Source organism: Drosophila yakuba, chromosome 3L (genome assembly GCF_016746365.2).
Source record: "Drosophila yakuba strain Tai18E2 chromosome 3L, Prin_Dyak_Tai18E2_2.1, whole genome shotgun sequence".
In the NCBI taxonomy this organism is placed as follows: Eukaryota; Metazoa; Arthropoda; class Insecta; order Diptera; family Drosophilidae; genus Drosophila; species Drosophila yakuba.
Genome location: NC_052529.2, coordinates 4,765,186 through 4,789,788, shown reverse-complemented (window position 1 = coordinate 4,789,788; position 24,603 = coordinate 4,765,186). Strand labels below are relative to the sequence as shown.

Sequence of the window (24,603 nt, the reverse complement as noted above, 5' to 3'; positions counted from 1 at the left end):
CGTTGGCTTCGTTCTCGTCGGCCGGTTGCAAAAAGGGTTCCTCAGATGTCCGTTCTGGGATTCGAGAACAGAAGTTCGTCTGGCCTCGAGCTGAGCGGATCGCAGAGATCAGAGATCAGAGAGATTGAAAGTGTGGCGCGAGTTTACACAATTGCCGTTACAATCTTCTGTTTAACTCTCCCTAAAGCGACATACTTGCATACATATCTAGTGTAGTTAATCCGTAGTCTGTAGTACTCACCCGATCCTCGATCCTTGATCCTAGATCCTAGTTTGCATGCATTTCGTCCTGGTTGTTTGTGTTTGTGCCTGGTTTTTGTTCGCCTCTCGTGAGCATCGCGTTAATTTAATCCGTCATCGTTTGTCCACGAGTTTCATCGCAATGGAGGCGAGTTCGAATCCCACAACTCCCACGACGGCGGTGGCCACCACCACATCCACATCCAGTCCATCGCCGGCTGCGAGCACGAGCAGCAAAGGACACAGCCAATCCGCCTCCGCCTCCGCATCCGTATCTGCATCCGCATCCGTCACACAGTCACAACTGCTGACCACCAGTCTGGAAATGCCCAAGACGGAGGATCTGTACAATCTGTCGCTGGCCAGCGGACTATCCGAGGGACAGAGATCGCTCTCGGGTGCTCCGTCTGCCTCCTCCAGTCCCATCATGAGTCCGCAGGGCAAGATCTTTGGCAGGAATGCGAATGGCACAAGTAAGTATTAACAATATAATATTAATAATTTCTATAAAGTAGTAAAAAGGATTTTCAAGGATTTCACTACTGAACTCTGTACAGTTGTGGATAGAAGTTAAAGGTCTTTAAAGCTCTCACTTAAGTACCAACCTTAGAAATCAAAGTACAGTTGTGGAAAGGAAACATATTTATTTTAGAACTAATTAAATTTAAAGCTGAGTTATAAAAGTTATCAATAGGAATTTTTAATGAAAAAGGTGTGCTATTTTTTCTTTAAAAATCATAAACTATCTTCCGTCAGTTACTTTATCTTTATCCTTATGGAAATTTAATATTTTCGCTTGTCACATATAGTTTTTCTGATAAAAAACCAAAATATACCTGATACAGGTTCTGATTTATTCCCGAAAGACATGCACATCCTTTTGTCATTTGATCATGCATATGCCTCCCCTTGTATAAATGTTATTGTGTCCAATCCTGATCCTTCGACCGCAACGAATCCTTTGACAAAGCTGCGCTGCAGACAAACAAATCTCCTCCAGCCGCATGCTGCAGTTTTCGCGCTCTTTTCGCGAGCTTCCATTGTGTGGCAATGTTATGTAACGGAAAACGCAAGGAGCTTGTGCCTGGTCTGCAAGGACCTCCATCTGTTAACAAAGGACGCTGAAAGTTGCCTTTGCTGGGTAATTTAATTTTTTAAAAAAATAGCGGATCCTGTTCCGGTTTTCACATCCTCGGTGCTCAATTGCTTGGGGTGTCTTACTTTGCATATCTGCTCAAGGTCTAGGATTTCTTGAGGTAGCAATGGCAGACTTCATCCAATAGGATCCATTCCAGAGCCAGGTAAGATGCCTATTCCAAGGCAGCCGTTAGCTGAACCTCATGATGATAGGCCATGTCTTAGGGGTGATACGAAAAAACGTTGTAAGCAAACGGAAAAAAAACTCACCCCAAGCGATGAGGGTAGTAAAATATTTCTATAAATCTCTGTTAGAAGAAGGGTAGTCAACCAACGAGACGCGTTCTCGTTGCAAAAATGCTCAACCGTCGAAAGAAAAGATGTCGTCACACAGAAAGAAATATATAACCAACATTATATGATACCAATAAATTTAAATAGAATTTAGAATAGATTTGGGCTTTACTTCAGTGATAAGGGATGATAAATGGAAGAGTTTCCTATGTAATTATTAGTAATATTCAGACAAGCAGTTAAGCACATGGAAATTTATGACGAAACAGGTCCTATTTAAACCCTCGAATTACCAAGATTAAGATCGTAATGAGACCGAAAACAATGCAGGCAATATTTGGGCAGACATTATTCTTTTCCTGTGCAGGTTATGGTTATGGTTCCTCGGCTGGGGCCATTGGCCATTGGCACGTACGGTCCAAGTTATTGCCACCAATGGAATTTTGATCGACAAGAATTTGGTCGTTGAAAAAGTTGGCTTTTAATTTATCGTTGTATATGAGAAATAGTTTCGGTTACTTGCCCATTGCCGATGCCGAGTACCAAGGGAGGATCGAAGGGAGGAGTTGAAGAAGGAGGAGTTGGAGGATTCAGACCCTGGTCCCAGTCACAAGTCCCAAGTCCCAGGTTCCAGGTTCCGATTCCAGGTCCAACTCTCCAAGTCAAAGTCTGCAAAGTCCGGCGTCTACTTTTTGCCCATAATCGAAGCGATCGCACGATTGACTGCTCCGCTCCACACGCACACATAGACCCCTCACACACACACAGGCGCACTCTCACGCATTTCCCAAATGCACTGTAAGAAAAGTAGGCAATTTGATGAACGGTTACACCACATGTGAAGTACATACATAACTTAATTCTCATTTGAATATGGATCAGAATATATACTACACATTACAATTCTGATAAGAAACAAATATCTTAACATAACAAAACCAATCATATATTTTTTTTTCTGAGTGCCAATCCTGCTGGCTACTCGCGGTTTTCCGTTTTCTGCTCCTGGCTGCTTGGGCAGCTGCTTGGTATGTGGCGTCGAATGTCATTATTGCTGCCAAGTGCCAACTAAAAAGTTACTGCAGTTAATTTTTTGTCCATCTTCACCATTTGCCGTTCGCATAAAAACAGCATATTTAGCAAATGACAACAACAGCAGCCGCAGCATCGTCTCTTACCCAGTGGCTAAAAAATGGAGGAAAAAAAAACCAAGCCCGCAAATTAAATAAATAAAAAATCAGCAACAATCCGCAGAAGCAGCGGAGCTGGAGCAGCCACCACAAAGTGTCCCCAGTTCTCTGGCTCCCCATCCTCCCCATCCTCCCTGCTCCTCTTGCTCCTCCCGCTCCTCCTGCTCCTCCTGCTCCTCCATATCCCCCTATCCCCCCTCCTTGGCATTATTTGTGTATTGAAATCACGTCTCATTTATTTATTGCTGCCACCGGTTGCCCCTCCCGTTTGCTCCTCCAGACTCCCGACTTACGCAGGTCTGCGTTAAATACCCAAGTTGAGATCAGGGAGCTGGGGGAACCAGTGCTTGGATAGACCAGAAGTGTGGCCACGCTATTAACCCTTCAGCGGTCACTCTATGCGGGGTAAACATTTTTTTTTTAAATTTTAGATTAAATGAAAATTCATATTTCGAAATCATGGAAACATCATGGAAACATCTATTAATTAGAGAGGTTTATGATGCTTTTGAAGTTTTTGTATATTTTAATCCCACAGAACTTTCACTTAAGCTGGCAAAATGTAACTCTTGTAACCCTTTCATTAACTAGTTTCAACAGCCTCGTCACTTAGCTACTAGTTAGCTGGATTTAGCGGACATTTGTGAGCACTTTCAAAGTCGACACTAATTTCAGTTCAGTTGACCACAGCTTTCAAGTCCGCGTAACTGGTCTGATATTTTAGTTTCCAAACTATTTATGATATACCCAATTAAGCGGCTAAGAATGCGAATTATTCTTGCTGCCTGGCCATAAATCGTAACAACCCCATGGAGCGGAGCGTGGGTTAATGGCGCGAAGTGCGCATCCTTGGTGTTGCACGTCGGTGGATGCGCTTGTGGCTTCCAGTTGACCAAGGCGAACGAATAACAAAAACGTACAAAATAAAAAAAAAACAAAAAGAGCGAGTGGAATCGGAGGATGGCAATCGATGTAGGCAGCTTTTTCTGCACAGAGTTTGTTATAATTTAGCCGGCCAGCTCGTTTTTCTATTAATTAAAGCTGGCTGGAGACGTTGTCGCCGCCTGAAATATTCTCACATAATTATTTACGATTTGACATAATCATCATCCTCGTCATCGTCATCGTCCATTTAGAGCTGTGCTGCCATAACAGTTACAGCCTCCTCGGTCTTGGGATTCATTAGTATGAGCAATAAATCGCTGGCTACTCAAGGCGGTTTCCTATGAATTTTAGCTAAGATACGACTCTATATGTACGCATATATATTTCACACGATGCTATCCTTCTAACCATATCTCAAATATCTGTATTTTGGGCCAAAAATCGAAAGTGATAAAACCAAAAAAAAAAGAGAAGAAATAGGTAAGATTTAAATGATCCTGGCAATCCTTGCTGGCATCTTGCGCATGCGTGACGCATTTCTAACGAGTTTGCCGACTCACAAAGCGGATCGTATCGGATCCTTGGTCTTTCAAAAGGGGTTGAACCACCATGCTTATGCAGATGAGTTGGTTCCCAGTGCTTGCCTCATCCTTTTTGTGTGCTTTCCAGTTTTTTATCTTTTTTTTTTTCATTTTTTCATTTTTTTGCTGCTGCTCAGCCAGTACGAAAAAAGGGTTAGGGTCCAGACGTCCGTCGAGTTTTTTTTTTGTTTTGGGTAGGAAAAAGCGAATTTAATTAAAATTTTTTTCTTATAGGCGCTTGGCATTGTGAGAACATTGCAGGCCAGAACTTAATAAATATCATTTTTTTTTTTTTTGGTTGCCGTAACTTCTTCAAGCCCGTTTCTTATGCATACGCCTGTTTTGTGTCTTCCAGTGATCACCACATCGCGACCGGGCAACGAGGCGGAGGTGCAGCTGTACCGAGTCCTTCAGCGGGCCAGTCTGCTGGCCTACTACGACACCCTGCTCGAAATGGGCGGCGATGATGTGCAGCAGCTGTACGATGCCGGCGAGGAGGAGTTCCTCGAGATCATGGCTTTGGTGGGCATGGCCTCCAAGCCGCTCCACGTGCGCCGACTGCAGAAGGCGCTCCACGAGTGGGCCAACAATCCGGGTCTCTTCCAGGGTCCCATGATGCCGCATCTGGGTAAGGATCTTAAATGTTTTTTGTTAAATTTCCTTTTTAAAAATAGAGTAATACTAATACAATATTATATTATAACAGGTCTCTGCGAAACGCCACCGAAACCGGCATTGATCTTCAATCCAGACACCACGCCCGCTCTGCCCCGCCAGAAGTTTCCCTCGTTCAATCCCTCCGGCTCCTCCTTCGTGCCCTCGCCGGTTCCCCCAGCTCCCCTGCCCGCTTCCGCCTCGGTTCCCAATCCCGCTGGCCCCTTGATTACCCCAAACAGCTGTGGCTCAGCTCCTTCGGTGCCCATGCCCCTCGTGCTGGCGCCCAATCCGCTGACCAGCAGTCCGCATCCCTCGGCGAACAGTAGTCTGCCGTCGAACACCGCCCACCAGGTCTCCTCCAGTTCGCCCCAGCTCACACCTGTGCTCACCGAGGCGCAAATCCAGCGGATAACGATGTGTGCAGAGAAAATTGGCAGGCAGCTGCCGCAGAGGGAACCGCGTGCCCAGACCACCAGGAAGCGCACCACGCGGGAACTGGAGCAGGTGATCGCCATGGGGGAACAGGATCCGCGGCGCATGGACGAGATCCGTAAGTACTCGGCCATCTATGGCCGTTTCGATTGCAAACGGCGGCCGGAGAAACCGCTGACCCTGCACGAGGTGTGCGTCAATGAGGCGGCGGCCCAGTTGTGTCGCAATCCCCAGACCATCTGGCTGCTGACCCGTCGCGATGAGCTCTTCCCCCTGGCCCGCCAGATTGTCAAGGATGCCGGGTTTGGCCACTCGGCCAGCATAGCGCGGTACGGTGGTCTGCTCACCCAGCTGCCCTCGCAGGGTGCGGGATCGGGCGGAGGACGAGCACCGGGCGACACGGACTGCGAGTCCAGTGACGCCGCCGTGCCTTCCAAGCGTCAGCGACTCTCCTCCACGGAGGCTGCCCAGCTGCCGCTCGACTTGAACCGGGTAAGGAAGCTAGATACCGTAGAGCTATAGGTTCGATGCCCGGTGCAGTGCTTCAGCTTCGCTTCAGAGTCCTCCGGACTCCGGAGGAGCTCCCTGATAACCCAACAATTTGCCTTGCAGCTTTCGCGATCGCCAGAACACATTTACTAATCCCGGTCGAGAAGTTCTTCTCAGAATATCCCGACCTGTGGAGAGGGATCCAAGTTCTTCACAGTAGTATTCTTGCCGTAGACTTGATATATATCGCTTATTATCTTGTAGTTAAAAACTGACTAAACGTATGTAGTAAATTTGGTCTTAAAGGCCTTTGAAAATAACTAAACTACTAATTTATTAATTAAATTATAAGTCGCTAGTCTTATTAGCATGAATTCATATATTTATATTTGGTTGAGTTGTTGTAGTCTTTACTGTTGATTTGCTTAGTATTTATTGCCTGAAAGTTTATTACATTGGACTTTGCTAATGCTTAACATACTTTACTGACTAACCCTTAACCTTAATAGATATAAATCCAAGTTATTTAGTCGGTAGTCGTTTTGCAATATATTCTTGTACCTTTTCCCGCTTATGAGTCAATAAATAAATCCTATAAAATTGCCAAAACCAACGATCCACGTGTCTTCTTCCTTGGCCTCCAACAAAATCAAACTCTTTCCATGCAACTGCCTTCTTGCCTCGCTTAGCTTTCGTTTGGTTCCATTGAAATGAGAATGAGAGTCGCTAATCCCCGATCTTGTTGATACATCCAACCCAAAAATAAAGGAAGCTGTCGAGGATTCGCGCTACAATCTGTTCGCCATGTACCAAAAGTTTGCCAAGCCGCCATTCGATCTTTCGGAAATTGCCAAGTTCTCGTAAGTATAAACTAATATCACAAAACTAAAAACATAACTTAACATTATTTTCAAATATTTAAATATATTTGCAGACTCAGCAAGGCAGCTGACTATGAGGACAACGATTCGCGCTTCTCGTTCAGCAACTCCAGCTCGCCGACCATGCCAGTGAGTATGTGTTGGAGCTCTACGTGGGCATTCCGCACCCCGGGAAGAGTCCATGAATAAGAGAAACCCATTTGCTCCTCCTCCTCCACAGACGCCCTGCAATGGAACGCTGGAAGGTGAGCGATCGCCCGTCTCGCGCCAGTTGGAGTCCTCATCGCCGCCCCGGGAATCGGTGGATCTGAGTGGCACATCATCCTCGGGCGGCGCAGCTCTCAGTGGCGTCCAGGTCATCTCGGCGGCGGGGGACAACATCATCGCGGTGGCCAATCCCGCCCTGGCACTGAGTCCCGCTTTGAACGAGGTGCTTGCTCTCAAGAGGAGTGCTGCCTCGCCGGAGGCTTAGTTCTGGAGAGGATTGGTTGGATGCCATTCGTAGTGCCAGATTTGGTTACACACACCCAAATCGTTTTGATTCCAGTGCAATTCAACTAGATTAGTTTCGTTTAAAGCATAACTTTGTTTAAGGAGTTTAAGAGTTAGTTTGTAGTCTCTGTGATCTATACTAAAACACTGTAATAAAATCATTATTTATCTATCAATAAAAAGTTATATTAATGTTTAGAAGTTACAAGCTAATTTGTTTCATATCTGTTTGGTTTTTCTTATTTACTACTATTGTTAATTGTATTATTTCTATACATAAACAGAGCAGTCAATATAGAGATGTTAAAAGATGTTAAAAGAGATAAAAGTACAATACCTGACAATTGCCCTTATTGATCGTGGCAAATTGAAAGATCATCGAGATCATAGATCACAATTGCACCCAATTGAATTGACTGATCGTGTTTACATTTGCGATTGTGGGCAATTCCATTGTTCGCCTCTTGACGTCGCAAAAAGGCAAGATCCTGGCAAACATCCCTGCGATCCTTGCTATCCTTGCGATCCTTGCTATCCTTGCGATCCTTGCAATCCTTGCGATCCTGGCGAACCCTTGCGAATATTTTCGAGATTGGCAATGAAGATGTGTGATCCAAAAGATCGGGTAATGAGCAAATTAACACCCTTGTGGCATCGGCTTAGATATGCAAATTTGTTGCAAAAATCGCGCGGCATGCAAATTCTGTTGGCATTATTGATGATGATGATGATCGGCTGATGATCTCTGATCGGTTTACTTTCGCTGTTGTGATTGCAAGATAATTGTTATAAGGAGAGCATTGAATAATTCAAGGGAAAGCAGTTTAATGAACTCTTTCTTCAGACATGTGGAAATAAATCATCTGCCAGATGCGATTTGAATCTTAAGGGAAACCCAAACATGTGGCCACAAATGCGCGGGAGGCGTTCTGACTTCCAAAAAGGATTCGTTGTGCTTTGTAGTCCAACATTTGATTTGTTCATCTGCCGCTGGAGAAAAGAAAGGAAGAGCGCATTGGGGAAGACAACCCTTTGTTCCCCTTCAGTAGATGGCGCCCATGCGATACCATGGCCATTCAATTCCCCTCCTCATCCTCCTCAGTTATGCAAATCCGCTTGTGGCTGCCGCAGCAATTACAATGCAGCTCATGTCCAGGATCGCAGGCTGCCTTCTTAGCCCGCATTTACATATGTGCACCCCTAACTCCTCACCCCTGACTCCTCACCCCGAACCCCTTTTGTACCTTCTTCTGTGGGTTCGCCCAAGACGCGATCATTACCAGAATGATTGATGGGCGTCTTGCGCTCGATTTGCATAAGATGCTGTGACCCAAAAAAAGGATCTGCCTTCGGGCATCGGGCGCAGGGATTAGACGTCCTGAGAACAAAGCGAGCAGTGTCAATATTTGCACTCAAAAAGTACTGATATTACATAAACTATATAGTTTCTAATGCAATCTACTACATTTATACATTAAAATACATTTTAAATTCAAACATAAGTTTGATCTAAAAATAAATGTATCTAAATGTGAAATAAATATTTTATTATCACCGTTTAGAATGCTAAAAACATTTAATATCATAATGAATCTTAAATCAATCGTTTAGGTTTGCTTTAAGTTAGGTTCCTTATGAGCTACGTGCAGCACGAGGGCGATGGCAATTCAGGGCGTGTCCTGGACCTGTTGGATGATCCAGTCCATGAAGTACTGTGTGCTGGTGTAAACGCCGGGCGTTTCTGGTCGTGCGCAGCCAATGCCGTAGGACACCACGCCAATCAGATAGTAACGTAACTGGTTCTGGTACGGTTCCGGCGCCATCAGCGGGCCACCGGAGTCGCCCTGGCACGTATCCTTGCCACCGGACAGGACACCGGCACAGATGACGGCCTTGTCGAACTGATCCGCTGTAAAGGAGCGATTCTGCTTTGCGTAACTCCGCGCGCACACTGCGTTATCGTAGATGGGTATCTGGAGTTCATTGAGCACCTCGGCGGACGGACCATTCTCCATCAGCCTTCCCCAACCGGCGACGAACGGCATGTAGTTCACGTAGGATTTCTGGCGCAGATTGGCCGTTTGCGGCAGACAGATGGGCGCAATCTTGGTGGTGAATTCCACATTACGCTCCAGGTACACTATGGCCAGGTCACCGCGTCCATTCCGCCTATTGTAGTTCGGATAGGTTACGTACTGCAATAGGGCATAAGGTTGTGAGTGAATGAATCTACGAATGAAATGCTCCTTTGACTCACTCTGGCTATGTTAATGTCCACATGGGCAGCCTCCGTATCCGTGGTCAGGTCATGTTCTCCCAAACGCACAAATTGCCTGACAAAAGTGACTTCGTTTAGAATAAAAAGCCGATGGGAAAGTAGTTACACTTACAGATCCGACCTGATGCAGTGGGCCGCCGTGAGCACGTGCCTGGCGGTGATTAGGGTGCCGCCGCACTTGAACGCCGATCCGGAGGGATCATCATAAGCCAGGAGTGCAATCCAGGGCCACGCCCCCACGCGACTCACCTCACCGCCCACGATCTTCTTGTATATGCCCACCTTGGAGCCACATCCCTCCTCCGCGTTGAGCAGCCGACGTGGTATTTCATCCGTGTTCTTGGGCACCACTTGGACACTACTTGGACTAGGAGTGGTGTTGGCGTTGTTGCCCTGTGCGGTGGGGCAGCACACCTGGGTGCCCCTGTTCTGGCAAATGGTGTTGGAGGCACGCAGGAAGTTGGCAAAGGTCGCGTCCTGCGACCTTGACCTTAGCTCATTCAGCAGCGTGGCGCACTCCTTGATTTCTAAATGGAATAGGTTAATATTCATTTAATTCGTATGTGAATCGTAGATTGAACCTAAAATATATTTTATATAGTAAACTCTTCTGGACAAACAAATGATCTGTTGACGTTTCGCAAATAAATCTGTACGAGAAGCAAGTGTTTTTATTCCTTTCCTTGCATACAACGATTTCTAATTAGAAACAGGTTTCAAGTTAATATTTCAGTTGTAATTGCCTTTTGAGCACTTTCCTTGAGTAAAATGCTATTCGAATATATTAAAAACAAGTCAAGGCACAATAACAAACATTTTACAAATTTATATCAAAAACGTGCGAGCTCATTGAACCAAAAACAAGAAACACGTGAACACATTGATAATTAAATATAACATTTCAGTTTGAATTGGAGGATAAACTCACCCACACAATTTCCTGGTTTTGTATCTGGCCCACGGCAATTGCTTCCCCGTGGTTCTATCAACGGAGCCGCCGATGTATCCGGAATGGGAGCTGGAGTGGTAGTCGTCGTGGTGGTCGTAGTCCTGGGCGTGGGATACAGGAAGGGATTGGGTTCGGGAACTTCCGGCGGTGGCTGTGGGCCAATGAACGATGCCTCGCTGGTGAAAAAGGGGTTCGGTGGACGTTCTGTGACCTGGTTATATCTGGGTTCAGTGCAGCAAATCTACGTGGAAGGAGCGGGGCGAAGCTTAGCAAGTATGGAAAGTGAAAGGATAGAATGAAGACGTGTCCCTACCACTGGATCCCCATTAAAGTTGCGGGTGCCACAGCTGCGCTGCAGGGCGATCACATATCGCTGGGCCCGATCCCTGCTGGTGACCTGGAAGATGTTCACCACCTGGGGGCAGTAGGTCAGGGCCACGCAACTCCCATAATAGTTCTCGGGTGTGATGCAGTCCTGGCGCGCTGGATGCCAAAAAAAAAAGAAATGGTTCAACATTTCGTTAGGTTTTCTTGTCCTTAAATGTCCTTATCTTGTTCGATTAGCAAGTTCAGTATTTGCATTAAACGACTTTAAAAGTTTAGTAATTTTTATTAACAATTTTCCCATGCTTTTAGATTTAAAATGACTTTTAATCGTGTTCAACAAAGTAATTTGGTTGTTTTTCAATAAGGTTTGCGTCGTTAGGTGTTAAACGTATTAGCCTTCTCCCAAATATGAGTCAGTTATGGGATTGGCAGATTTAGTCATGTATTTTCTGACACTTTTGAGCAAGAACACAAAACACAAAAAAATAGACAAATACGCTAAAGCTCTATTATTATACTTTGCATGCACAAAAGAATTAACGAAGTGATCCCTTGTTGTCTTAAGTGATTTATTAACATTTAATTTTTCAACGCTTTCTGGCTTGAATAAATAATATCTAAGCTTAAGCTTTTTCAAATGTGATTCTGAACTCAGAACTTTGTATGTGAAATGCAAATTAAACTTGCATAAGACTTTCTCATAATCTTAACAATCTTAGATCGTCGTAAAAGCGTTTGCTGCTCAAGATATTAGCTTCTAGTCAATATCTCAATCAAACTTTACGAGTACCGGTCACAATACGATACGTGCTCTAAGGGAACGCCCCGCAGGTAATAAACACCTGCTTAAGTCGGTGTCCGAGTCAAAAATCTGACCTTGGTGACTGGTTTTGTGAATTGGAAGTGAACTCGAACACAATGAGCCAAAAATTTTGTTGTGTATAACCGGGGGATGATTGTTTATTTTTTGCAGTTAATACAAATTGCCGCATTCAAGTCGAAACCGCTGTCAAATCGAAAGACTTAAACAACGAACTTGCCATTGAACTTGAAGATGTCGGCAAGTTGACACAGGTTAGAGGTCTTTGCATTTCGGCCTTTTTAACCATCTGGGTTAAACTCATTTGAATGCGTTGATTTGTTTATGGTTATTGATTAAGTTTTCGAGATGCGTTGTTAATGAAACTGGTTTCTTGTTTGCTTAGTTCGATCGTAAAAGTTCTATAGATTTTAGATAGTTGTAGTTAGACAGTTAGGTAGATAGATAGATATGGCAAAGCGAAAAGCTCTCTACTAATTAAGTGACTGCGACTACCTTGCCTGTTCCGATTAAACTGGGCGCCACTGGGCGCAGGGAGGAGCACGAGGGGCAGGAGTGTGATCACAGCACTAACACAGCACAACGACTTCATGGCGAGATCGATCAATTCTATATATATGCGATCATATATCCGGAATATCGAGCGGCAACGCGACGTACCGACGTTCACCGTCCGAATAACGTTATCAGACTGAGTAATTTGATTTTTTTTTGGCGAACCGGACAACCGGAGACTGGAGACGCGTCTTCAACCGCTGAAGCTTCTTCGGAGATTGACTAGTTGTGTGTGTCTTTTCGTGGCCTGCGTGACCAACGCGATCGCGTCTTCGATTCGGCTGAGCGAGCGGCCCTCGGAGCCGAGCTTTATATACAGGCTTCTCATGGGATCTCCCAGTCAGTCCACCGATCTCCCAGTCAACCGATCTCCCAATCAGCCGATCTCCCAATCAGCCGATCTCTCTGGGCAGCTCTCTCGCCGGGAAAAGTGTGCGCTTTTCGTTTGGGGTTCACACTCGATCTTGGCGAGCATGCCAAAGCACCAAAATTCACACATTTGAATTGTAAAATGAATTTTCCATTCCGGCGCTAGCCAAAAATGGAAACAACTAAGCTTGTGTGCTTGCTGCCTAATAACATGGATCAGTGACAATGTTTGGTAATAATATAGGGACACAATTGGAGATTCTCAATTAGGGCATGAGTCAAGTAAGACGCCAAATTGCTGACCTTGCTCTGCTCTCAATTTGCCATTCGATCTCGTCCCGGGAATTCTGTGACTCAATTAGACGAGCGTCTAGTCAAGAATAATAAATGCCATTAATCAAGGTAAATTAAAACGGATCCCGTTGACATTGCCAATTGGGAATCACTTGGACAAGTAATCAAAGCCACCGACGACATTTTAGCACAAGTTATATTTCAGCACCATGATTAGCATTTGCATATCATCATACTTTTCTATTCACTTATTACATAGATCCCAGCCAATAAACCTTATGTAATTATTGCGCTTACTGTGGGTACTTATTACTATTGAAGATCAAGTGGTCATCTTCTGGGGATTGAAGGTCAGGGCGACAGAATTCCGAAAATAATTTCAGTGTAATAGGCCAGGCGAACTTAATTCCTAAATAACAGTATCAGCAGTTAGGTTTACGTGCCAGATGGTAATACAACTTCAATTGGCCAATGGCAAATCGAAAGACTTAAACAACGAACTTGTAAATCGGTACTTCGACCATCTGCATAAAGCTTCATTGTGTAAGTTGATTTGCGTTTTTATTAAACTTCAAGATGCGTTGTAAAGGAACTTGGAACTGGTTTTTGACTTGCTGGTTATGAAAGATCTACATTAAAATATCTTACAAAGTACTAGTTCAATAAATGTTGCGAAGCGAAAAGCTTTCAAATCACTATGCAAGTTGTTCCGACTACCTTGATTAGACTGACTAAACTGGACGCCAGCGGGTGGAGGGAGGAGTGTAATCACACCACCAACGCAGCACTTCAAATTCACTCTGAGATATGTAGATGCGATCATATATGCGATCATAACTGCATTTTTCTATCAGTGTAATTCAGCGATCTTCTAATCTATCGAGTGAAAAACTCGGAAACTCTCTCGGCGAAAAAGTGGGTGGCATATCAGATGGGATTCACACTTGTACTCATCGAGCACGCAATTTGCCTACCGAGCATTTTAATCAAGGTGGAAAAGCATTCACACACCCAAATTATAAAATGATTTTCCCAGCACAGTTCGAAAATGTAAACAAATATTATGTGTGTTTGCTGGCTAATAATATGGATCAGTGGGTAATGGTAAGGGAACACTATTGGGAATTTTCAATTAAGGCATGAGTCAAATGTAACGCCAAATTGTTGACCTCCCACTGCTCTTAATTTGCTATTCCATCTGATTCCGAGAATTTTGTGACGCGCAGCTCCACAAGAATCTGAAATGCCATTTTCCAAGGTAAATTAAAACGGATCCCGTTGACATGTCAATTGCGAATCATTTGGAATCATTTAGTCAGCTAATCGAAACAAACATTCAAGCGCTATTTATATATAAATTCTTACTACATTTTGAACGATTAGCAATATAATAAACTCATACTTGCAGAATCTATTAGTATGCGAGTACCGCCAGTAGCTTTCGCTGATTGTATAGATAGCAGCCTCCCATTGAGCATACGTAATTATTGGAATACGGAGAGGTTTTGAAATTGTAAATTTCTCACTGTTATAATTAGTTGATTTATTCAATCTGTAAACTATCTTTCATCCCATACAAACCTTTTTTTGTAGATGTGTTGAATTTGACTAATGACGCCATATGCGTTTATAATGCATCTGATGTGCGATCACAGTTATCGCTCACTTAATACATTCCACTAGGTCCCCCCAAACGCCAATGTATACATCCCAGTGTCCGGGGGCACTCAACCTGATTAGAATTCCGGGGGAGCCGTCGCCAAAAGTCAATTGGCATGCGATCGATGCATTCGGTGGGGCTTAATAACACCGATCGTTCTACTATAATGACTAATCCGGATCACTTGGCCATGCAGTGCAGGTAGAAACAGCGGGGGCCGAAAGTGAACTGCGGGAAATTCCAGACTTTTGTCCCCAAAGAATGGCTTTTTCGGTTCCGGCACATCAATTTCATCTATTTTATTGCAACTCATATTGCTACATAATAATCGCTACAATTCACATTATATATTCTAGATCAAACCAATGAATTTGTTTCTCCAGTATACTTAAGAACTTTCTTATCAGAGCTGTTGAAATATTATTGTTTATTATATGTCGAATGACCCGAATAAAATGTTAATTGTGTAATTCGGCACTTATTTGAATTGAAACTTCAGCTTAAAGTACAAGACGAATTCATTAAATTATATATTATGATGTATTAAATTTAATGATGATGGTGATCGTTATACATCGGGGATTTTAATTCAATGGATGTAAATGTTATACAATTATCGTAAATCAAACAAGAACATAAATAAATGCAATTTATTAAGGAAAGTCCGGTGATTGTGTGTATTTGGGATTCTCGATTTTAGTTCAAGTATGTATAAAGTGCTCTCGATTTGGATGACACATCAGAGTTAGTAACTAGATGTAGGATGTGTCATATTCTAAGCGGATGCGAGGTGTTTCTTGATCCAAGGAACGTAGGAGGCAACTCTCGTATAAACACCGGGAAAATTGGGTCGAGCACACTCATAGCCAAAGGAAACCAGGCCGAGCAAGTAGAACCTATAGGCATTGGCCTCCAACTGAAATATTCCAAGATCAGAATTTATAAACTTGTTAAATCATAAATTCCAAATGCTCTTCTGCAAGTCACCGGCATTTTCGTTGGCCAACGAAATCATATCTGCGTCACGAACATGGACAATTAGCGGGCGGCATTTCAGTGAACCACCTTGGAGACAACGCTTAAGTCCGAAGACATGGCCAGAAACAGGTTCGATGACTCACAGCAGAGGAGATTGTAACTGACCTGGGGCATCATGAGTGGTCCACCGGAATCCCCTTGACAGGCGTCCACGCTCGAGCTGCCCGCGCACAGCACCTGCAAAGGATTTATTGCGTGCATTTTAGTGGCTTCCACTGCCTCTCTGGGGGAACTCCCCTTTGGCCAAAGGATGACCCCGCTCACCTTGTCACTGAACTGGACGAACTGGAATACGGACTTGTAGCTCTGCTCGCAGCTATGACGGGACACGATTGGCACCTGGGCATCTCGCAGCACCTGCGAGGTGACGCCCTGGTGCTTCACTGCACCCCAGCCGGCCACAAAGGGATTCATGCCCACGAAGTCCTGCTGCATAAACTTGGCCGCCTCCGGCAGACAAATGGGCGCGATGTTACCTGCGCGATAAGAAAATATTAAAGATGATTATTGATTATAGATAAATAGTATTAATACCTGGCAGTGCTCCAACTACATTGAGCTGAATCAGGGCTATGTCATTCGATATGGAGTTGAGATCGAAGTGGTCATGCACCACAGTTCTACGGATGCGGAGATCCATTGCGCCCGGTTCGGCTGGCTTGGAGAGATCATGGGCTCCCAGTCGGACCAGGGTCAGCATCGGATTGATGCAATGTGCCGAGGTGATCACGTAGTGCGAATGAATTAAACTGCCGCCGCAGAGGAACTTCAGTGCATTCCGATTGCTCTCCTCGAAGTAGCCAAGGGCAGCTATCCAGGGATAAGCTCCTGGTAGTGGAGTTGGTGGAAGTTAATTGAACATTTCTATGAACTGTTTTTCAGTTGCACTTCATTACCTTTCCGCGCTTCCATACCACCCACAACTCTATTGGAAGTGGCACCACTAATGCCGCAAGCCGCTGACTCACGTGGAGCAATGGGTGGAGGTGGAGGAGGTGGTGGGTTAAAGTTGGGTGCCACCACCTGGTTGAGCGGCGGAGTGGGTTGGAAAACCATCGGAGTGGCTGTAGAGCCACCACTCAAGGGCGAGAAGTGAAAGAATCCGAAAGGAGCTGCGGTGGTAACAAACACATCCTTTCTGCTCCTGCCGGTTCCACTTCGATCAGTCGCACAGCACACCTAATCGAATAATTACTAACATTTACTTACTAACTTAAAAAATTAATCTTATTCATTTATATACATAGGTTTTGGATGAAAAAAAATACTGCTCCTCTTGCAAAATATAATATTACAATGAAAATGTTGTGCTGTACATATATAACATCAACTTTGCTTTTGGAAAAAGGTTTATCAAACGGAAATCTCTAAAAATAAATGCAATTTAATGCTCAGTTGCAGATAATCATTTTAAACAATTTTCCAATTAGCCACAAAATTCAATTGCCATAACATTCTGAAACAAAAAAAACTGAGGAATTACCATGAAAGTGGAGCCGTCAAAGCCACATATGGACTGGCCCAGAAAGGTGTGGAACTCGTTGTCCCCCTGGCCCTGGTACTCCTGCATGAGCTGGGGACAGGAGGTCAGGGGCAGGCAGCTGCCAGGCCGGGATCGGGCATCTTGACAGGATTGGGCTGCAAAAAGAAGGAGGTGATTGGGATGGGGCGTGGTTGAGGACTTCATAATGCCAATCTTAGTTTGCCAATTCGATTTGCTTTGGATTTTGTGATCGTTTTTATTTTGACTAATTTTGCGGTGTATATGCAAGTGGTTTTTTTTGTTTTTTTTTTCAGTGTAGGGGTAGGTAATTTGTGGCTAGGAGGTGTGCTTAGTAGAGTATCCGACGTCTCCGGCGACGACGCCGCCTACGTCCGGAATTGAGCGGCATGAAGACCATCATATCCGAACCGATTTGTGGTCCCGTGGACGAGAGCAGCGGCGAGCTCTGCTGCTGGCGAGGATCGATGCAGGGACAGTTGGGCAGTGGACGCGCACCGCCGGGCAGGCAAACCAGCGGCTGGGATGGACACGTGGGCACCGGAAGCGGCAGAGTGGTGCCAGCGGCGGTGGTGGTGGTGGTCAGTCCCGTTGTCGTGGTGGTGGACAGGATGGTGCTACTGGTGGTGCTGCTGCTGGTGGTGAACAGGGGTGGCGTCGCTGGCGGCTGGGGATTCGGAGGCGTGGGCTGGAACGTCGGTATCACTGCAGGTGTGGACGGAAGAGCGGGTTGGGGCGGTATTAGTGGACCAATCGGCTGCAGCGGCGGTGGGGGCGGCGGAGGATATGGTTGTCCCTGCGGCGGCGGCAGGGCGTAGATGGGATAGTAACCTGGTGGGTACAGCGGGCACCAGCCCTTGATGCTGGCCAGATAGGAGAGGAATGGCCAGAAGTACACCTTCACACAGAACTCGTCCAGCAGTACCATTTCCAATCCGTAGCCGTAGACGTATCCGTATCCGTGTATCCGTGCTTACTGCTTAGCCACCAGGTGGCAACTGTCCACAGAACGCTTTAGTTTTGGCCAATTGCAGCTTGGCCAAGTGGAGCATGGCGGCCCATAATGATTATAATTCAATTGTATTTTAGTGGGGCACAATTATCCAAAGAGCCAGACTGATATTATTAAGTTCAGGAGCGGATTGAGGTAAGCGAGGGGTCATAGTTGGTCATAGTTATGTTCGTAATGTTTCTATTATATTATTTACTTAAGGTTTTTGTAAGCAAAAACATTTAAAAATGTTTAAACATATGTGTATGACTACAGAACCTTATCGGAAATTCAACAAAAAGACATTCGAATGCTTTGTGACCCATTACTCATATTATAAAGACATCACATGTATTTAATGACTTTTGGGAAATGCACATTTCTAAAAACTTAATTCTGTGCATTATTCACGCCCCTAATTGCAGATCCAACGAATTCACACCGAAATGCATCGTTAATTCTGGGTAAATTAAAATAACTGGGCCAGTGGCGCTTGAAATCCGATTCAAATCATTTGGTGGAGGAGGATGAGGTCTGCTAAAATCGTTTGCTGGGTGTTAGATGATGTGCTCTGTGTGGGATTTGTTTATGTTGACACATTAAATGGAATGACACGATCACATAGCTTAAACAGATCTATTGGCACGATCGCTTGGTTATTTTTAAACCGAATTTTGAACTATATATAGAAAGTCACACCACTTACACTTGACTCTCGTGAGGAGGGAGACAATCATATAAATTATTAGGAATTTATGAGCTTTTGGGAGGACGGAGATCGCGCACATTCTGATCCTATGAACTTCAACGACGAACTGAACCCGTGGGCCACTGACACACCGGAACTTAAGCGCCAATGGAGTGGGTGTCATCAAATGCTTTAATTGTGGCAATTTTCGAAATCAAATTAAATTTAATCGTCAGCCACTTTTTTTGGGGGATGAACTTGAAAAGTTGAAGGCTGGTTACTAGAACCCCCTGATAGCAGATCGAAATCCATGTCGGATGCGCTTATTTATTGTTGAGAAAGGAATGTTCCATTAAATCTAAATGCCGACTACGACTACCTTGATAACGTGCTGTATATACGGGTATTTATACATATATAGGGTGTGTATGTGTGTGCGTGCTAGACATCGTCCGAGATCCGGATCAGGATCAGGATCTAGTTGGCATAGAGCCCTCTACTCGCGGTGCCTGCAGTCCACGAAGAGCTGTGCCTGAGATTGCACAAAGCGGAAGATCTCGAGCAGCATCTCGTTGGAGGTCTTGCAGTTGGCCGGCGGCGGCTCGTAAAAGGATCCAGGACCTGCTCCGCCCACCGAACGCTTGCCCCAATCCGGCGAGAAGGTCAGCTAAGCGGGCGAAATGGATGAGATATGCAGCTATATAACTATAACTACTCACTTGACACTGGACGCAGGCCAGCAGCAGGAAGAGCACGGCTGCAATGAGGACTTCGCTCTTGGGATTCATACTGAGTTCTATGCTGCTCCATTTCGATGCGGCCTGCTTTTATACCCACTCAGCTCGAAAGGAAGACAGCTGGCAAGTAATTAACGTAGCACTAGCAAGGATTCCTGCTATAATTGCTTGGCTTTGGTGGGCCTTTGCAATTCCAAACGGAGACCGTCATTAAAAGATTCTTCTATGTGGAAGCGTTTGTGATTCTCCATGTGTTTATTAGAATTGCGCATATGTTTAATATTAAATTTAATTATATATTTATTTATATACCATTAAATAAGTTTCGTTAAATTAAGCAGTGTATAAGAGTTAAACGAGATTGCGGCTAAAGCAACTGTTGCAATACATTTGGCGAACAATAAACCATTGCATCCGACTGGGGACATGTACAAAAGTATCGTTAAGTGAGTTTTGTGTGCGCCTGGCAGCTGAGGATATAGTACAAAAATGTTGTGTGTGGTGTGTAATACAGAGTTTGATGTTTTTAGATTTCTACGCGCGAGAACGAGGCACTCAATTTGTTACAACAAAATCGGTTTGTAAGCAGTTTATATATGTATACGTATATATTAGTAGTAAATAACAATACAAATTACAATAACACATTATTACGTTTTGGCTTAATCGAAACAAACGTTCTGGGCATAGTTATTGCATTATAAAAACAAATGGCCTGCGCGCCACGATTGGTAATAATTATGAAAACATTCGTCCTTAATTGTTGTCGTTGATCAACAAATAATATTACAAAAATATATGTAGAAATATATATATATAAATATATATATATATATATGTATATATAAGTTATTCGTGTGAATCTGTTGTATATATCTACCTATGTTTCGTGTTTAAGTTTGCGTGTGACATGTGGCATTGTTAGTTGTCAGTTGTAAGTTTCTTCGTAGCTATTTGAAAGTGGCGAAGCTTATTCGATTCGTTCGTTGAATGCGCCATGCACCTGGGCAGGTAAGAAATGCACTTCGTTTGGGCTCGTTGACACTTTTTGCGCTGTTACTGGTTTCGGGTTACTAGTTTATCGTCTTCTCAACGGAATTCAAAGCTCAGTCGACGCGTGTTTTTCAAGAAATTTGGTGTTATACTCATTATATGTGTGCTCCTGCTTCCGCTGCGGCATTCAGGAGATTCTCTCCGCTTCCTTCTACATCAGGCAGCACTTCCTCTTGCCCTTCTTCTTGTAATCCTGCTCGATGAAGGGACGCTCGGCGATCTGGAACTTGCGCACGATCCTCACAAGCTCGTGGAAGGCCTGATCGACGTTGACCCTCAGTTTGGCACTGCACTCAATGTAGGGAATCATCAGGTTGCGACTGGTGTTCTGCGCCTCCTCCAGGGACACCTGCTGCTGGTGCTTCAGGTCGCACTTGTTGCCCACCATCAGCATGGGGAACTCGTCGCGATCCTTGACGCGCAATATCTGGCGCTGGAACTTGGGGATCTCATCGAAGCTGGAATGATCGTTGAGCGCAAAGACGAGCAGGAAACCCTCGCCGGAGCGCATGTACTGCTCCCGCATGGCACTGAACTCCTCCTGGCCAGCCGTGTCCAAAACTAAGTAATAAATTAGATTGTTATAAAGGGTAGGGATAGGGGTAATGTAAGAGAACTTACTGTCCAATTTGGCTGGCACATCGTCGATGTTACACTGCTTCGTGTACGAGTCTTCAATGGTGGGATCGTAGTCCGTGACGAAGTAGCTCTGCAAGATTAGGATTAAAATAATTATAGTACGCGCTGTCGAGGCCACAAACTATATAAACATTATGAGACTGGGTTTTTGTGTGGGAGGGTTGCGTTTATCATGCCGCCTTTGATTTGTTTACACACGTCACTTTTATCATTCACTATCCACTATGCTCTATATATCTTCGGGAAAAGCTACAGCATATACACGAAAGATGTGCAGATGACGCAAATGACTAAAAATAAATGGAAACGGGCGGGCATTGTGGTCGTGACCATGGCACACACTCGCGGGGGAATCGATCGGCACACCCAGAAAACTTTTGGGGGCTACGTCTATCGCAACTCCCTGCTTCTTGGCTTTGACCACTTGATCCCCAAATGGAGATACACACGGGGGTGTGGCCACCACGATGATGATGATGCCAACGACGATGATGATGATGATGATGATGGTGGTGGTGGCGATGATCTCGGCCCGAAACTATGCACACGCATGTCCAAACACAGACGCACATCACACAGTCGCTTGTTGCTTGTTTGTTGCTCTGGCCAAAACAAGGGACGTTCCCCCTTCCACCCCCCTCAGCAACTGTGCGCCATCGCCCCCCGCTCCCACATTCAAACGCCCCTGTAGAAAGCGACGTCACCAGGATTTGGGCAGATGCTGGGCGCCTTACCTGGATGAACTGTATCGTTATCGCTGACTTGCCCACGCCGCCGCCGCCGACGACCACCAGTTTGTACGTTTGCATCTGCATTTCCCCGTTTAAATCGACCAGTTGGCCAGCGAAATTCTTTTATTTTCCTTCCGCGACTGCAGCAGTGTGACCGTTCAGTAATAACTGAGTAATGCACATTGGCACGAAATATGGTTTGCGTGTAGGCTAACCAGTAGTATCGATATCAATTAACCTTAGACATACATCGACTTTCGGCCATCACTAAGGCTAAGTCATCAAACGAAAAAAATACAGAAAAATTGGCCAAGGAATAGATAAAATTCGCCAAGTCAAGTTAACGCACGCGAAAAACGCGAAAAAGAACAAGCTAAAAAGACATATTTGCACGCAGTGTGTTCATTATCGAGTTGCCTTTGCGCCCGTGACCAATAAAACGCAGTGAAAATGGCCTTGAAAGTGCTGGTGGGCCAGAAGCTGATGAACGAGGTGGTGAAGTACAAGCCTCCACCACCCAAAAAGCAGGGCGTTACGTCCGCCGCGGGGGCGGGGGGCATGGAGTGGAGGGTGCTGGTGGTGGACAAGCTGGGTATGCGCATGGTCTCCGCCTGCACCAAGATGCACGAGATCAGCGCCGAGGGCATCACCCTGGTGGAGGACATCAACAAGAAGCGTGAGCCCCTGCCCACCATGGACGCCATCTACCTGATTACGCCGTCGGATGAGTCAGTGCGCGGGCTGATTCGAGACTTCGAGAACCCAGCGCGACCCATGTATCGCTATGCCCATGTCTTCTTTACCGAAGTCTGTCCCGAGGAGCTCTTCAATGATCTGTGCAAGTCGTGTGCCGCGGGAAAGATCAAAACCCTGAAGGAGATCAACATTGCATTTTTGCCGTACGAATGCCAGGTGTTCTCGCTGGACTCGCCGGACACATTCCAATGCCTCTACTCGCCGGCCTTTGCCTCCATTCGCAGCAAGCACATCGAGCGGATTGCCGAGCAAATAGCCACACTGTGCGCTACCCTTGGGGAATACCCGAATGTGCGCTACCGCAGCGACTGGGACAGGAACATCGATCTGGCGGCGTCGGTGCAGCAGAAGCTGGACGCCTACAAGGCCGACGATGCCACCATGGGCGAGGGACCCGAGAAGGCTCGATCTCAGCTGCTGATCCTGGATCGCGGCTTCGACTGTGTGTCGCCACTGCTGCATGAGCTCACGCTCCAGGCCATGGCCTACGATTTGCTACCCATCGTCAACGATGTCTATCGCTACACGCCCGGCCCCAATCAGCCGGATAAAGAGGTGCTGCTCGACGAAAACGACGACTTGTGGGTGGAGCTGCGTCACGAGCATATCGCTGTTGTCTCCACACAGGTGACTCAGAACCTGAAGAAATTTACCGACTCGAAGCGCATGGGCTCGGCCGACAAGTCGTCGATGCGCGATCTCTCGCAGATGATCAAGAAGATGCCGCAGTACCAGAAGGAACTGTCCAAGTACTCCACCCATTTGCATTTGGCCGAGGACTGCATGAAGTCCTACCAGAACTACGTGGACAAATTGTGCCGCGTCGAACAGGATCTGGCCATGGGCACGGACGCCGAAGGCGAGAAGATCAAGGATCATATGCGCAACATTGTGCCCATCTTGCTGGATGCCAATGTCTCGAACTATGACAAAGTTCGCATCATTGCACTCTATGTCATGATCAAGAACGGAATTTCCGAGGAGAACCTGACCAAGCTGTTCACGCATGCCCAGCTGTCGCCGAAGGATCAGGATATGGTGCGTAACCTTAGTTGCTTGGGCATCAATGTCATTGCAGATTCGCGCAAGAAGCAGTACTCGGTGCCGCGCAAGGAGCGCACCACAGAAAGCACCTACCAGATGTCCCGCTGGACCCCGGTGATCAAGGACATCATGGAGGATTGCATAGAGGATAAGCTCGATCTCCGCCACTTCCCCTTCCTCGAGGGCAGGGCACAGAATACCAATTATCATGCCCCAACCAGTGCCCGCTATGGTCACTGGCACAAGGACAAGGGCCAGGCGCAGGTGAAGAATGTGCCCAGGCTCATTGTCTTCATCGTGGGCGGCGTGAGTATGTCCGAGATGCGGTGCGCCTACGAGGTGACCAATGCGGTTCGCAATTGGGAAGTCCTTGTGGGCTCCTCGCACATCCTGTCGCCCGAAATATTCCTCAGCGATTTGGGTAGTCTCTCGAAGGAGGACTAAAGAGCTAATTGGGTCATATTCTTGTTAATGATTTTGTCACATTTATCGTGTTTAAAAATAGTTTGTTATTCCTTACCGAAGGTTCAAAATGATTCCTTAAGAAATTATTATACTAATTACATATTGCAATATATATTAAAAATACAATACATAAATTATATACGCATTACATAATATATTACAAATATATAGTATTTTACTCTTAGCCGAATATAAATAAATATTAACTTCAATAATACGCGTAGTATTATTTCAATTAAGCCCCTATACTGGCTCATATACTGTAGTACGAAATGTAGTAGAAAACACGGGTCACGGATTTCACAGCACCATAAAATATTCACCTCGGATTGCAACAATGTTAAATGTATTTCCGAATTAGTCAAATTGATAATGTTATGGATGAGCCTGTGGAAAAAGACACACATATTCGGCAAAATGACATAAGAAA

At 45.3% G+C, this 24,603-nt stretch overlaps 6 protein-coding genes across 10 annotated transcripts; 2 read left to right on the top strand and 4 right to left on the bottom strand.

Moving 5' to 3' along the window:
- The first annotated feature begins 85 nt into the window (after positions 1 to 85).
- On the top strand, positions 86 to 7,454 carry LOC6532915 (NGFI-A-binding protein homolog). 2 transcript variants are annotated; one of them, XM_002093615.3, is made up of 6 exons: positions 86 to 713; positions 4,683 to 4,955; positions 5,034 to 5,908; positions 6,674 to 6,765; positions 6,840 to 6,915; positions 7,007 to 7,454. In XM_002093615.3, the coding sequence occupies exons 1-6, from the start codon at positions 278 to 280 to the stop codon at positions 7,256 to 7,258; spliced, it is 2,004 nt and encodes a 667-aa protein (XP_002093651.2). In that variant the 5' UTR covers positions 86 to 277; the 3' UTR covers positions 7,259 to 7,454. The 2 variants fall into 2 exon arrangements, with proteins under 2 accessions (XP_002093651.2, XP_015049699.1); XM_015194213.2 differs by having other exon boundaries at positions 6,840 to 6,919; positions 7,007 to 7,113.
- Positions 7,455 to 8,723: 1,269 nt separating this feature from the next.
- LOC6532914 (venom serine protease Bi-VSP) lies at positions 8,724 to 12,487 on the bottom strand. The gene is made up of 6 exons (XM_002093614.4): positions 12,148 to 12,487; positions 10,819 to 10,988; positions 10,485 to 10,746; positions 9,669 to 10,083; positions 9,536 to 9,611; positions 8,724 to 9,473 (listed from the first exon to the last, which is right to left on the bottom strand). The coding sequence occupies exons 1-6, from the start codon at positions 12,242 to 12,244 to the stop codon at positions 8,946 to 8,948; spliced, it is 1,548 nt and encodes a 515-aa protein (XP_002093650.1). The 5' UTR covers positions 12,245 to 12,487; the 3' UTR covers positions 8,724 to 8,945.
- A 2,317-nt stretch (positions 12,488 to 14,804) lies between these two features.
- LOC6532913 (venom protease) lies at positions 14,805 to 18,932 on the bottom strand. Of its 3 annotated transcripts, none has more exons than XM_039374175.2 (7): positions 18,767 to 18,932; positions 17,052 to 17,206; positions 16,465 to 16,747; positions 16,103 to 16,396; positions 15,833 to 16,044; positions 15,674 to 15,745; positions 14,805 to 15,446 (listed from the first exon to the last, which is right to left on the bottom strand). In XM_039374175.2, exons 1-7 carry the CDS (start codon positions 18,930 to 18,932, stop codon positions 15,306 to 15,308), a joined length of 1,323 nt encoding a protein of 440 aa, XP_039230109.1. In that variant the 3' UTR covers positions 14,805 to 15,305. The 3 variants fall into 3 exon arrangements, with proteins under 3 accessions (XP_039230109.1, XP_002093649.2, XP_039230108.1); XM_002093613.4 differs by lacking the exon at positions 18,767 to 18,932 and adding an exon at positions 17,418 to 18,269; XM_039374174.2 differs by having other exon boundaries at positions 15,674 to 16,044.
- Positions 18,933 to 19,061: 129 nt separating this feature from the next.
- On the bottom strand, positions 19,062 to 19,622 carry LOC6532912 (adipokinetic hormone). Its single transcript, XM_002093612.3, has 2 exons — positions 19,468 to 19,622; positions 19,062 to 19,415 (listed from the first exon to the last, which is right to left on the bottom strand). Exons 1-2 carry the CDS (start codon positions 19,534 to 19,536, stop codon positions 19,245 to 19,247), a joined length of 240 nt encoding a protein of 79 aa, XP_002093648.1. The 5' UTR covers positions 19,537 to 19,622; the 3' UTR covers positions 19,062 to 19,244.
- An 87-nt stretch (positions 19,623 to 19,709) lies between these two features.
- On the bottom strand, positions 19,710 to 22,085 carry LOC6532911 (ras-like protein 2). Of its 2 annotated transcripts, XM_002093611.4 has the most exons (3): positions 21,912 to 22,081; positions 21,160 to 21,247; positions 19,710 to 21,099 (listed from the first exon to the last, which is right to left on the bottom strand). In XM_002093611.4, exons 1-3 carry the CDS (start codon positions 21,990 to 21,992, stop codon positions 20,690 to 20,692), a joined length of 579 nt encoding a protein of 192 aa, XP_002093647.1. In that variant the 5' UTR covers positions 21,993 to 22,081; the 3' UTR covers positions 19,710 to 20,689. The 2 variants fall into 2 exon arrangements, with proteins under 2 accessions (XP_002093647.1, XP_039230110.1); XM_039374176.2 differs by having other exon boundaries at positions 19,710 to 21,247; positions 21,912 to 22,085.
- A 79-nt stretch (positions 22,086 to 22,164) lies between these two features.
- LOC6532910 (protein ROP) lies at positions 22,165 to 24,559 on the top strand. The gene has a single exon (XM_002093610.4). It carries the CDS (start codon positions 22,359 to 22,361, stop codon positions 24,150 to 24,152), a length of 1,794 nt encoding a protein of 597 aa, XP_002093646.1. The 5' UTR covers positions 22,165 to 22,358; the 3' UTR covers positions 24,153 to 24,559.
- Positions 24,560 to 24,603: the final 44 nt, after the last annotated feature.